The sequence below is a fragment of the Labrus bergylta genome, chromosome 20 (assembly GCF_963930695.1).
Source record: "Labrus bergylta chromosome 20, fLabBer1.1, whole genome shotgun sequence".
In the NCBI taxonomy this organism is placed as follows: Eukaryota; Metazoa; Chordata; class Actinopteri; order Labriformes; family Labridae; genus Labrus; species Labrus bergylta.
Window position 1 is genome coordinate 8,799,384 of NC_089214.1, and position 14,463 is coordinate 8,813,846.

Consider the following 14,463-nt stretch of genomic DNA (forward strand, 5'->3'; position numbering starts at 1 on the left):
ATAATTTCAACTTTTTATCTCATTATGAATTTATATCTCATAATTTCAACTTTTTATCTCATAACTTTATTATTTTCATTTTCATTTTTTTAACTGGCAGAACTGGGCTTCCATAAAAGGTGCTGTATAATTGGTGAATAAAACTCAAACTTTTTTACGCTGCTTGCATGTTAGTTAATTTATCTATGAAGGGAAATAAGCACTGGTATAATATTTTAATAACTTTTTTAATCAATTTTTAAATCCATTAGTTTGGTTACTAATACAAGAGAGAAGAAGAGATAGAGAAGAGTCAAACACACAAACACAGATATAAAAACACTCATTCAGCCATCTGAAAGTCGACCAATATGAACATTTATTTCTGGAAAGAAGTTACAAATCGTTTCCAAAGTGTTTCTACTCAGATAATAAGATATGTTAATCTGATTTTACTTTCTTTTTCGGATACAGTCGTTGTAGCAAGTTTTTTTTTTTTTAAATCCTCTATTCTGTTTTTCCTACCGACAGACTGAAGACTGGTGGACTAAAGGATGCTGCGTTATGACTGATGTGCCTCAAATCAGGACAGTAGTACTTTATTGGTTACATGTTTCTTCTTTTAACAGCAACATGAGAGGAAGAAGAGGAGGGAGAGGCTGCAGAGAGGCAGATATGAAGATGATGATGATGAAGATGATGATACCAGCTGCAGAGTACATTGAGTTACAGAGGCCTGTTTCCCACCAGACCTGCCCCTGACTGTGTAACAATTTGTGTGTTTATCACGTGTGGAACCTCAAAAGATTATTGAATCTAACGGGTTTTTTTAAAGTGCAAAAACAGAAACATAAGATCTTGAAAACAGGAAAATTACAGCTTTGGAAATAAAATAATAGAAAAAACATGATTAAAATGTTATTGAACCTTAAAAAACAGAGAAAGTGAAGTGATTTGAAAAAAAGAAAGTGTTTTATTTTGAGGGGAAACCGTTTGAAAGCAAAACTGTCTAATTTCTTATTTATTTAAATGTTTACGTTGTATCTACTTACCAGGTCTTTTAGCAAAGAACGTCCAAATTATTGTTCATGACATGAAGCTACAATGCACCTAGCTGATTAATCAATAAGTTCATTGAAAGAAAACAAATAAACTTCTTTTTTAATAAATTCACTTTTTATAGTAAAACAACATTTGCTCGTGCAAGGTCCTTTTTTTAGTTATGAGTGGAAGTCATTCATAGAACTTAGATGTGGAAGTCTTAAAGAGTACATGCATGCATACATTTGATTTTACTGCATTTGACAGTGATAACAAGCTCCAGTACATTGTTTTCTCAAGCTCTTAAGAAACTAATAGAGAGAAAAACAGCATTCAGGATAATGACATAAATAACTTGAGTTCTTGAGAAATAATTCGTTATCACAGGAAAATGCTGTAAAATCAAATGTATGGATGCATGTCCTCTGAGGGCTTCCATACCTCGGAAATGAGGTTGGATATTTTCATTGTTACTGAATGTTTTGTACTTAACGTGTTTTACTTTCAAACATCTCCCCTTATGTGTGTCATAAAAGCTGCTTGGAGAAGTCCACAGTGACACACACACAGATTCTCGCCGCGTTAAAACGTGAAAACCTACACAAGCTAAGATTTGTACCAGCCACACAATGTAAAACATTTTCCCAAAAACATGAACCCAGAGTTGCGTCGCATGAACACTGTAATGCTGCGGCGAAAGAGGTGTGTGCATGAACAACAGGTAGAGCCATGAATTAAAGGATAATACCAGAGGGAAGAAATTCAAGTCAGATTCCTCGGAAACAAGTTTGCGTTCAAGAAAAGATTAAGTTAAACTTGGCTAATGACAATTTGCATACAGGAAAAAGTAAAGATGCTCGAGACGGCTATTTAATTGACACTTGTACCCTTGTTTAAAATGTACCTCTTCTTCTGTTTGGACAGAACTCTTTCTGATTTTATTGACCCTTCTTTTCCATTTACACTGGAGAAAAGACTGCACTCCATTCATTAGCCACATACAGTGCTGCTGAGGCGGACAGGGCAGCCACCTGAGGACAAAGAACAATCTGAAAACACCACAAATTCACAAATGAAACTCTTCCTTCGTAATAAATAACCCTACAACTGTTACTGCATAGCTCGGTGTAAGCAATACTTTAACTTAAATAACTTAAATACACGGCAGACGTACAGAACTGCATCAGTATGCACTCTAGCCCTTTTCACAGTCGGCTCATGAAAGAAATAAAAAATAAACATCAGGTCAGAAACATGGAGCTGGTCATGGAGCAGGGATCTCAGGGCTGCAGGGTCAAGGCGCTGGACTGCTTAGACGTGAATGCTCTACAGTTTATACGACAACATAATATCTGCAACTGCTTTATAAATAACGTGAACGTATCAATCCAGGAGACGCTTCAATGTCTGAAACTTACACACCTGGCTTCAAAACAAAACACTGCTAAATTCAGCTTTGGAGGACAGATTGAGCTTTTGTTGAGATTGATTTGACAACTTTTGTTTCGTGAAGGCCTAAATTCTAATTTCTTGGGTTTTGTCGACTAAAACCATAAAATGAGTACATTTATCAACTTTGAGCCTCGTGCAAGAATCCCTCATATGAAAGCAGTCATTGTTGTACTAACGTTATGAAACAGTTTGGGATATCTGCTGGGAAATTAGGAAACTAGTTGTCCAGACTCATCTTCCACACTTTGCAAAAGAGGAAACACTTGATTTTTCCTGATCACAATGCCTTCATCTGCATGAAACTGGAGTTCAAATATACAGAAATATCTAAATAAAATCTATAACCAGGAAATACTTAATGCAACATCATCATTATGTTTCTCAACATGTGTGCAGATTACCATTAACTAGCAAAGTACATTTTTAGTTTGAGCACAGGCATTGAAATATAACAGCTGCCTCAGGTGATGAATCTGAGCATGATACTGAGAAACTGGAGGTCCTAACGTTGTAATGCCCACTGTTTGGTGACACATGTCTGGTATCTCTGTCTAACAGACTCTTTCAAACTGCTTAGCTTAAAAAGACACATTGTTTAACACCTGGCCTTGTGTTGAGTGATGAATGATGCAGCAGAGAGCTGCCTGATGTTGATTTTGGCAGGACTTGTAATATTTTCTAACATTTCAGGCCCTCTATGAACAAATTCTTGACACCAGTGGATTTCTTTACCTGTTTCAAGCAGCATGAGTTGAAGCTCTGCATTGTAAATGAGTTATTTTTAATCTTTGGTAACTTCATTTTTTTTAAATTGGCACTTGCCTCAGCAGCAATGAGACACAGGCGGCCTGATTTGGCACTAAGAATGATGACGCTAATAAAGCAATCGCTTAGGTGTTCTTCGAGCAGAGAAAAGGAAACTCAACATCAAGTTTATCAGGTTAAGATATGTGTGTACGAGCAAACCTCCCACAGTGATCTTGCATGAGGCTCAATGTTTCTTCGAGACGATGATGCTGGTATTTTCAGACGTAGGCCTTATTTGGTCATGTTCGGGGTTTCAAAATTACGGCAATTTCACATTAAATTAATTTTCGAGTCTCACATCATGGTGGGCTCTTAAGAGCTCCTTTTGATTTGTCAGCCAGGAAGTTAATTTCAGAGACTGGTAAACATCTGTAACATCACACAACATGTTTTTAAACCTGCAGACTGCGCATTAAAACCCGAGAGCCACAATAAGAGCCAGTAAAGTGCAGGGAATGTAGAGGAGAGTCAGTAAAGCACTGCCAGTGACGAGATGGACACAGACGACATCCTTTTACCTTTGATCCTGTCACTATCATCTTATGACATCATCAGCGGATGAGAAATAATGTACCATGTAGTGTTTTTTTCCCCCCCACTTAAACTCACATTCAACTTCTTCTTACACACACTCGCACATTCACACATTTATATTCCCGGAGCAGAGGGAGGAGATGTGGTGATGTAATATGAACATGAGTACAGTATGATGGGTATCTGGGAGTAAAGAGAAGAGTAAGGACTAAAAGCTGGAACGCACTGGAAGCATAAACTGATCGTGTGAGTGATAAATCTAAATGTTTGAGCTGGAAACATCATGTTTATATTCTCTTTGCTTTGTATATTTGGAGACAGGCTTTACAAATCAGCTAAACTACAGCATATAGTGTCTATATTTAGTTTATATACCTGATTGTATGCTTTAAAATGCTGTTAGAAATCGTTCAGTGCATTTCTTGATTGTTTGAAAAGCTCACCAATGTCTTGGCTCTCACTAACTTATTTCTCAATACGATCATCTTGATTACAGATAAACTGGATGTTTTTATTGTCTATAAATATGTCATGGGGAGCTATATGAACCCTAACTCAGACAAGATGTTTCACAAGGGATACGAAACCTATATAAGTCCGTTTGTGAATGTCTAAATGTAAAGCTTCCAGTGCGTTTCTGCAGAAGCCTGACTGGACAGCAGCCTAAATACAGAAGGTGAGTAGTAGAATAGGAAACTGACCACAGTCCAAACATAAACCTTTTTTTCTCCCCATTCATATTTTTTCGTAATTTTCTGAAAAAGCTATTTCTGAAAATGCTCAAGCTGACTGTCAACATGTGATGTCACACCACGCCCTGCTTCCACTGCCTTCATATAGAAGAGTAAACCTACGGGCCGGACATCTTCCCTCCCCTTAGGTAAGTGCTGGTCTCTGGATTAAAAGCCTGCGTGTCAAGCGAGTCTCCACCTGGAAACACCTGATCCCCAGCAGGAGACCTCAGTCCTCATACGGAGCATTCCTGTTTCTATAAAAAGCAGACCTCAGCTGCAGCGTCTCACGTGCTCGAGCACATACTCTGGGAAGTGGAGACTGCACACCTGCAGACCGTCCAGTTTGCAAGGCATCCTGGGATACTCATCCTCCTTCCACTTGTTTTCGTCGGGGTCGAATGTGAGGATGGAGTCACTGTAGTGGCCGTTGTAACAAAGACCGCCCAGCACCATGATCTGCCTGTCCAAAACTGCAACCCCGTGGCCGCTGCGGCCGATGGGCATAGAGGCGAGAATGGTCCACTCGTCGGTGTCGGGGTCGTACACCTCGGTAGACGGGCAGCCTTGTGACTCGAAAGAGGCGCGCAGGATCACGCACACGCCTCCAAACACGTACAACTTCCCGTTGTGAGAGATCATCTTGTGGAAGCAGCGAGCGTAGTTCATTTTGGATTTGTTCTCCCAGCAGCTGGTGTGTGTGCCGGGCAGCAGCGCGCCTCGGCCTGGGCGTGTCCTGTGTGAATCCGATCCCCCCGAGCTCCCTCCGCTGCCCCCGCCTACACCTCCACCTCCTCCTCCTCCTCCTCCTCCTCCTCCTCCACCCCCTGCCTCCCGCCCCGGATCAAAAACGCACACCTGTTTGGAGGTGGAGGATGAGGTGATGCCGCCCGTGATGTAAAGTTTACCGTTCAGGACCGTCCCCTCATGGCCGTACTTGTTCACTGGATACGGATCCACAAACTCCCAGCGGTCCTCTGTGATGTCATAGCGCTCCGTGGAGTAGAAGGTCTCGTCTCGCGTGCGGCCTGCTACTGCGTAAATGAACTTCCCGATGACGCCCACCGCAAACTCTGACCTGCAACAGCAACAAAAGAAAAGAGTCTGTAAAAATACCTTAAATTAGCAAAATGTGAAAATGAACCGTAAGAAGGAGAAAACCTCAGATCACACGGTACACCCAGGGTTTCTGTCGCTTCTTACCTTGGCACAGACATGTCAGCCATGCGGAGCCACGAGTTCTGTCGGGGGTCATAGCGGTAGACCTTCGAAGAGGCGTGAAACTCCCCGTCGGGCCCGAGCTCCTCTCCACCCAACAGGAAGGCAAAGTTGTTGACGATTGCCAGACAGTCTGGTCGCAATGGCACCTGAGGTCCCTCCAGCTCCCACCACACCTGAGGGGTGAAAACACAAAAACTGAACCTCAGATTGACAGTGTTGTCAGATTATATCAATACAGAAAATGAAGAGGTGTTCCAATGACACATCAAGAGGAGAGACTACTAACAAAAAGGTTAAATACAACAGATCTCAAAGCTCATTTGTAAAGAGACAAAACATTGCAAAGAAGTAATGGAATAAACATCACTGAGTTGCTATTTTAAACTTCTGTATCAGCCCTTGTTTTCACAATCAGAGTGTCACTCATAGAATCTGGATGGATCTGTTAAGGTTAAGGATCGTCCACATGATTGTGTTTGATTACATAGACAGACTTAAGGAATATACCTCTGTCTTGTAATGATTCCATATAATCTAAGATTAAAGGAGCGATATGTAACTCTGCTACCTAGTGTTTAAAATGGGTACTGCAGTTCAAACTTCCAAACATTGAAGAGAGCGGTCTCCCCCCGCCCCCTTCTCCCTAGAGTCGGTGCGCAAGCGTGTTATCATGTCGCGGCCACTTTAGTTTCAGTATTTATCCAGCTCTACTTCAGTCTTGAAACCGTTCTGTGTTCTAACCCCTCTCCATTTTTCAGGAGGACATACTGGTAGCTGCACTGTGTATATGGTTATATGCAACGACAGCTTTAATTAATTTCAGTTTTAAATCCACAAAAATCAATAAAAAAAAAACAACCACACAGTCGGAATAGCTCATGAAGGCAGACAAACAATCGGACACCTTTGGGCGCTGCAGCAGCAAGATCTTGCTGTTGACCATACTGTGTCCAATCATTCCCCTGAAGACGGCGGTCTGCGGGCGGACGGAGCGGATGCGGTTGGAGCGCGTCTCCACCAGAGGCTGCTGGTTGACATCATGGAAGTAGCTGAGCGCCTGATCCACCTCCTGCCTCAGCTGCCGGGAGTATCTGTAAAACTCTGACGTCTTCACCTGTGCACGGAGATGAGCACAGAGGGACATGATCAGTGAACCTTGCGGAACGTTACGACCCTAAGCTGCGTACAATGTGTCAGAACTGTCAGGGCTGACCTTCTCAAAGATGTTAGCAGGAGTCATGAGGCAGAAGCGGATGGACTGCACGATGGTGTCCGTGTGCCTCCAGCGCCGCCGGTCATGTCGCAGCCACGACTGAACAGCTTCATACAGCTCGATTTCTGGGAAACGACTCAGCGCGTCGCTATTCAAGTAAGCCTGAGTAAAGAGAGTAAAGACTGAATTAGAGAACCTTTTCTTTGTTAGACCTGTGAAGGTTTTAGGTCATTTAGAAACAGTTACTCTGTATGTTCGTCCAAAGGAAAGAGCTCACAGTAAGTATTTGTCTCTGTACGTGACTTGATCACCGTGGATACCAGATCATTTAAAAAAAGTAACACCATAAATATCCAGAAAGTGTGTGACCTACAGGCTTATTTTGACATGTTTTGGAAATCAAATGACCAATTGCTCTAGCAGATCACTTCAGTGTGTCATGTAATCCTTGCAGGGTAGTTTACTTACAAAACTGAAAATAAAGTTTTATGATATAAACTGAGCCGTCATTTCATCTTTGTAGATTCATATTGATTCTGTCCTGTCTTTCCCCCCAAGGCAGTACAGAGGGGGGTTCACTTCGTCCCCCCCATTACACCACCGCAACATTCATATCGAGGGCAAAATAATCGAAACCTCTTGCCTTGAAACGGCAATCTTAATAGGGCTTGTGTGTGAAAACACCCAACATAACGAGGCAAAACAACCAAAGGTAGCCGAGGACATCCAACCTCATGTCTAATAGTGAATCAAAAAAGTCTATCGCTGTAGGGATCCTTTCTGTAATGTTGTCAGACACTCAGAGTAACAATCTGAGCCTGTCAGGGACAGAAACAGCTTTTAGAGGACATAGCTTAATGAAATTACATTTTCCCACGGAGATTACATGACAGTCTTTACAGCCTTTGTTGGGGTTTGAACCTACTGATCATTTACACAAAAAGTAAACGGAGTCCAAGATCAAAAACGGCAAATATATCCTTCATAAGTTCAAAAGATGATCACACCTGCAGTCTCTCCAGGCTGAGGTAGGACAGGAAGTCGGGTCTGCTCATGAGGGGGACAAAGTTGTCTAGTAGGAAGTTGTCGAGCTGCTCCTGGACGCCCTCCACGCCCACGCTGAAGTCCTCCAGGAGGCGCATGACCTCAGCACAGTTCTCCAAGCAGATCTTCGCCAGCAGGAAGGAGCAGCAGAACTCCACCGCCTCCGTCAGCTGGACGTACATCGCCGCCTGAAGGGACGGGCAGCGAGAAGAGACGGATGAGTTATGAAAGTGAAGATGTAAAAAAAAAATGCTGTGTCAGTTTTTCATCGGCCCTGTTTAAAATGAAAGCAGAGATCATTGAAAACACTTTATAGGGTTTCTGGTGTTTACCTGAAGGATCTCCTGCACTGTGGGCATGCTGAGCTCCAGGGAGCCGTAGTACATGAAGCGGAGGATGTGTCCGAATCCTGCAGCTGTCAGCCCCTTCATGTGGATCTTGTCCTGGTCCCTCTCCCTCATGTCTGCGGTGAACATGACCCTGAAGTAGTCGCTCTGGGTGGCCAGAAGCGCCTTGTGGGCCTGAAGGAAGGACAGACATGTTTACAGTTACAACAGAGCAGTAAATGTGTTTTCTGCCATGGCTTTTGGCAGAAGAAACTATTTGGACTGACTCTGCACCACAAGAGGGCGTGGAATGCAATCATTTGAATTGAATTCAGTTGAACTTTTTAGGTATTTGTTCTCTTTTTTCTCAGGACGGTAGATAATATCATAGCCAGGTATAACGTAGAAGGAAAATATGTCAGGTGACTGTAAAGTAACAAAGCATTTAAGTCATATAGAGGAAGTATTTCCCTTTAAAATATGTTTTTATAAATCTTCCTCTCTCAGGGGGAATAAAGATGTTACAGTTGTCTACACCTTATTTTAATTCAACTTCAAAGACGCTAAGAAGATTTCCCAACACCTTTCAGTTTTATTCACAGACAACCATGAAAAGAAGGATTAGGTTATTGGCTATAACAGCATGTATTTTAAGCACCATCCATCCTTGTATGTCTGCAGCTTTACCTGGAAGTGGTGCTCCTCGATCAACAGTGTGACATCAAGCAACAGACGCTCCTCATAAAGCGCCCGGAAGCCCGATGACACACTCCCATCATGCACCTGGGACAGGTACACCTCCACATCTGCCCCCGACATAACACACCTGGAGGCATGAAGGAAAGAGGAGTGCAGGAGCAGGTGGACACAGGGTGGTATGAAAATCACAGAGCATTTAAGGGTTAAAATCACTCACCACGGCTACAGCGGTGTAATGCAACATAAAGCAAGGATGAATAAGAATTGAAGCTATTTTAAAAATGAACTCGACAGACACAGAACTGTGAATCTCTCTTAGGTAATGGTTCTGCTTGAGTAGGCTGCTGCTGCAAAAAAGGTGAGACTGGGCCTAGAAGGGCATTCAATAGGACATTAAGCATGAAAAGCTCAGCACTTCAGCTACTGCATCCAAACAGGCAGTTACTCTTTCACAGGCAAACACGTGCATTTCTGCACTTACACACTGGGGAAATATCCCGCTCCACTGCAACAACACAGTGAGGATGGTTAAAAAAAAAAAGGAAACGCATAAAAAAACATCCTGCATGTTCATTCACCTTCTTCAGCATTAAAAATGTCAGTCATGTGCACACATTCAAATCAGAAAAAAAAAAGTAATAAAAAAGAAAATTGGTCGGTTATTATGCTCACTGTCACCAAACAAGAAGGAGTAAAATAAAACACAAATCATCAAACTCAGTCTCTTAAACAAACACAAACACACACATAGCACACTCACCTCTGATTGGCCACGGGCATGTCAGAGGGGGTTGTCCGAGCCAATCAGAGGACAGTGCCCCTTGTGTCCTGTAGATGCTAACAATGTCCCTTTTCTGAGCGTCAATCACCTGGACAACAAAGCCAACACAACAGCCACATTAAAGCGTGAACATCAGAAGGAGCAAGCTGTCACAATAACACAGCCGTACAAAACTTCTACGCGGGTTTGATACCTTTAAAAGCGGCCAAAAGTCTGCGGACCCTCAAACATTACATCCATGAGTAAGAGGAGGACGAGGTTGTCCACACAGTTTTGGCCTTGACGTGTTTTTCTCTTCATGTATAAAATAATTAAAAATCAGCCCCACAAAACTTAATGTGTACAAGTGTTTATTATGTTTACTTTTCCAGTCTGTTTACTAAAGTATATGACATGGGTGTTAGTTGGTAAGTGAGGATTTAAAGATTATTTCAGTTTTATACAACTTTTATATTTTAACAGTAAAAAAATCATTGTTGTTAAGTAAGTGTGAGCTGGGAGAACTGATCTCAATAAAACAGACAAAGACAATCAAACAGGTTGGAATACAAATCTCTACAGTATGCTGCCCACCCCCCCCACCCCACCCCCGAAGTGTAACTTCTGTATGTTTAAGACACTGCTCATGTTTTCCAAGTAATGCATTATAATTTGGACTATAAAAATAAGACCTAAGGTGCAATCATTTTTATTAATAAATTACGTTTGAGCTCCTTTACTTTTACGACTGATTGTAACAAAGTGACCCCTGGTTCCATAGTTATTCATCATGCATGCTGAAGAACACGAGCCAAATTTGTCATTTCAGTGTTTTTATAAGCCTGTGCCGTATTGTTTTTACTGAATATAGGATATAAGAGACAAAAAAGTTCAAATAGATTTGGATTTGCTGGGGCTGCAAAAAGCTGGAATGTTATCTTTAGGAGAAATTAATCAGATGGCTTTGAGGAACCAGAGGAATGATGGGTTACATAGATGATGAGTTCTAATGACAGAAGTGGTCTCCTCTGGTAAAAGGTGAAACATGCAGCATTGCAGAGTAAAAATCGTACCTTTTGGAGCCCGGGCGAACAATCACAGGCTTTGACAGCTGAGCGCTAAGGGGTCGCTCGCATTTCCTGTGTTTATGTTTCCCTGGATCTAACAGAGGAGAGAAGAAAAAAAAAGAGCAGTTAGACACGAGGGAGAGAGAGGAACGGCACAATAATCCCATCACATGTTACATGTTAAACAATGTGTTTACGTGTCACTGTTACTGTGGAGAGCTTGAAACATTTTACATCACAAACAAGTGCAATCATCAAAGACAAACATGTCAAACATTGAGGTAAATATATATATTTTAAGGTTTAACTGCAGAAAATATGAGACATGTAATGGCTGCAGCTTATTATTTGGTAATAAGTTAGTCTCCTGATTTTTTTCTCAATTTATAGATTTATCATTTAACCCATGAATTGTTCAAAGATGTGCAATCCAGTAGCTCCAACCCCAAAAAGTACTGAAGAGGGCTGCACAATTAACTTTATCCGTTATTGTGATATGAGCCTTTGCAATAAACACATCCCGGTGTCTGAATTGATCTCAATTTAAAAAAAACGACTTTTAAAGCAGTCGAGAAATGATTCCCCACTCAGCATGTGAATATTTTACTTGCTGGACTGAGGCCAATCTATTATTGTCATGTTTTCACACCTTTCAGATGCAATCAGATTAAGCTAAAACTAGCGCTGACTGTAAGCTACTCTCGGATAAATTGGTGACGCAAACACATGTATAGATATAGAAACTATGCTAAGGTTCATGTGGACTCTTAATATATCGTAATTCATAAAGTTATATCGCGATAATGAACAATGTCATCACACATCGCATGCTTTTTAGCGTTCGTGAGACAAAATCAGTAAATCTTTTTATTTGAGAAGGTGAAACGAGCAAATATCATGCCAGGTCTTTGATTAATTACTGAAAACTATAATTAACTGTTGTGTTCCCACTATCTTTCTGCTGACCTTGTCTAATTCATAAAAACAGATTTTCTCAGTTGTTTTTTTTTTTTTATGTGTTTGCAATGCGACTAACGCAAAAATGTTAAAAACAGAAAAAAAATGAATCAAGTTTAAAAGTATTTATCAGAAGCTGAACTTGAGCTTTGACAAGCATATTGTTGATGACACTTTTACCTTGTGCATACTTGTTCATTATTACAAATTACAAATTATAACTACAATTTAGATGCACCAGTTTGACATCGGTATCGACCCCATCGATAGCAAATAATGTGGCATGAACTGATGTTTATTTGTTGTTCTTAATTTAATGCTGACATCGAGTACACCTTACTTCTGATTCAGTGAACATGTTCATATTGGGTAGAAGAAGTCACCTGATGGACAAACTGATCTGTTTTGAAAAAAAAAACACTGATATCTGCCCTGATTATCACAATTGGAGCATGTGTGAAAAAGAAAACAGTTCAAATTGTCTCCTTCGGCATTTATCCACAAGAACTATAATCTAGAGCTGTCCATTATTTTACAGGACCCTGAACTTTTATTTACTCAGCAAAGAACACCACACAAGCTCTCTAAATCTGTGTAAACCACAGTGTAGTTTCGTTTCAGGAAATCTCGCCCTGTACCGGCCCCGACCTGAACTCACCTCTTTAGAGATCAGAATAAAAACAACAACAGGTTGTGAGTCTGCTTTGAGTCCGTCAGTGAGGCCGAGCTCAGATGAAAACAGGCTCAACTCCCACAAAGAGTGACAATCACTTCTCAACCAGCAGCTAAACAAAAGTATAGTCCAGCCAACGCAGAGCATTCATATTAGTCCATGTAATATCACTTCTCTCTCAAGTCACAGGCTATATGTCGATTTGAATGAAGACTTATATTAGTGTGCGTTACTGTGTTAAGACATTGTGTCAACAGGAAGAGTGGAAAAGAAAAAAAAGGGATGAGCAGGCAGGTGTTGCGATTTAATGAGTGACCCTGGTAACTGGTGACTTTGTGGTTGTTGTAGTTACAACAGATGTTGAAGACGGAAAGTGACAAAACAAATGCCTCAGTTTATTTATTTATGATAGGACCAAACAAAATCACAAGACATGCCTTTGAAGAAAAAAAACCTAAACAGAGACATCAGTTTTCATCATCTGTTGTAACTACGACGACCGCAGAAACAGTAGGCTGAAAGTCACCAGATAACACGGTCCCTCTTTACACCGTAACACGGGTAACGCTACAGGGTGTGAAATTAGTGATTATTTCTCTATAACACTGAAATGAACAGCACAGTAGTAGGTCAGGGAAGGTTAGCTCTGTCACCTTATTTCATTTTCATTAAAACAGCGAGCCAAAGTGTGCTGCACAGCCCTTTAACGCTGAGATTAGAGCCCAAAACAAAGGCTACATATAACGGTACACGTACCACCGTGCTGCCCGGGGATGAAGGTGATCATGTCAGATAGGAAAAAAATAAATATCATATATACCAATTATGTAATAAACGAAGACATCTCACTCTGTTACAAGTTACGTGGCTAGCCAAATTTAGTGTCACGATTCTGAGCTGTGGTGACAGGAGCTACCGGGGGGGGGGGGACTGCTCTCCACCGGGGGTAACACTCATAGCTTAGCTGCTAAAATCCAGCCGTCTCACCTCGGCGGTTCGAATCCCCACAACCCCTCTTCGACCAGGCAGCTCCGGCTCCTCCGGACATGAAGTTGCGGGTTCTATTCCGGAATTAAGAAAGCGGACGGCAGCGGTGCACTGCCATGTTATCGTCCATCTGCCAGACGAAGAGACCCCCCCCCCCTTTACTCGCCTGCAAATTTAAACGGCTAACACACCACAGCGGTTCTCAGGCTTTTCGGACGCCATTTTCTGCACCGGCGTCATTTCCCTTTTGGGCGGAACTGAAGGGCGTTGTGCGGTGCAGCAAAGATCGAATAAATGTGACAGAGGTGTTACTCTGAACCCCATTTTTGTTCCTTACTTTTTCGTAAAAGACCAATACAATTTCCTTTAAATTGCTGGTTTTATGGTTTCGCCGTCATATTGTATAGTTTCTGCTTATAATATGTCTACAATCATGCACTTTAACTTACTTGTTACTTACTTATTGACTTACTTGTCAATACTGTCCATTTACTACTCTGTTTTTTGCACATTTACATTTAATCTTTCATATATAATCTTCTTATTTAAAACTAGTAATGTTTAGTTAAATCCTGGTTGTATATATTCACATTCTTGGTTTTGATATTTTTAGTACTTATTTACTTTGTATTTAATATTATATTATGTTTAGATCTGCTAACATTGTGTTTTTTACTCATATTGCGTGTTGGATAACGCCACAATTTCCCAGTTTGGGATCAATAAAGTAATTCTATTGTATTCTATTGTATTGTATTCTAAACTAGTGCACGCCGTCTAACTTGCAATGGACTTACTTGTTAGACAGCGAAGAGTTTGCATGCAATTTTCTCAGTACTTTAAATTGTGACTTTACATCCTTGTTTTTGAGTTCCTAAAGAATCAAGCTAATATTGATACGTTGCCAATTGTGTTACTTTATGAGGGACAAAAAATGACTAAAGTATAAATAAATGTGGGGTGAAATGCATA

The 14,463-nt window shown here is 41.1% G+C and overlaps 1 protein-coding gene across 2 annotated transcripts; it reads right to left on the reverse strand.

Moving 5' to 3' along the window:
* Positions 1 to 335: 335 nt before the first annotated feature.
* On the reverse strand, positions 336 to 13,953 carry klhl15 (kelch-like family member 15). Of its 2 annotated transcripts, none has more exons than XM_065948855.1 (9): positions 13,492 to 13,953; positions 10,881 to 10,968; positions 9,036 to 9,174; positions 8,355 to 8,543; positions 7,986 to 8,210; positions 6,979 to 7,140; positions 6,670 to 6,879; positions 5,748 to 5,938; positions 336 to 5,622 (listed from the first exon to the last, which is right to left on the reverse strand). In XM_065948855.1, the coding sequence occupies exons 1-9, from the start codon at positions 13,550 to 13,552 to the stop codon at positions 4,818 to 4,820; spliced, it is 2,070 nt and encodes a 689-aa protein (XP_065804927.1). In that variant the 5' UTR covers positions 13,553 to 13,953; the 3' UTR covers positions 336 to 4,817. The 2 variants fall into 2 exon arrangements, with proteins under 2 accessions (XP_065804927.1, XP_065804928.1); XM_065948856.1 differs by lacking the exon at positions 13,492 to 13,953 and adding an exon at positions 9,808 to 9,916 and having other exon boundaries at positions 10,881 to 10,967.
* Between the last annotated feature and the right edge of the window lie 510 nt (positions 13,954 to 14,463).

Excerpts from the sequence above, each read along its gene's own strand:
- klhl15 (XM_065948855.1), bottom strand. The coding sequence starts at position 13,552 with ATGTCCGGAGGAGCCGGAGCTGCCTGGTCGAAGAGGGGTTGTGGGGAT. Across the intron at positions 7,141-7,985 it reads TCAGCCTGGAGAGACTGCAG|GCTTACTTGAATAGCGACGC; the intron begins GTGTGATCATCT and ends CTCTTTACTCAG. Across the intron at positions 6,880-6,978 it reads CTGCTAACATCTTTGAGAAG|GTGAAGACGTCAGAGTTTTA; the intron begins GTCAGCCCTGAC and ends CTCCGTGCACAG.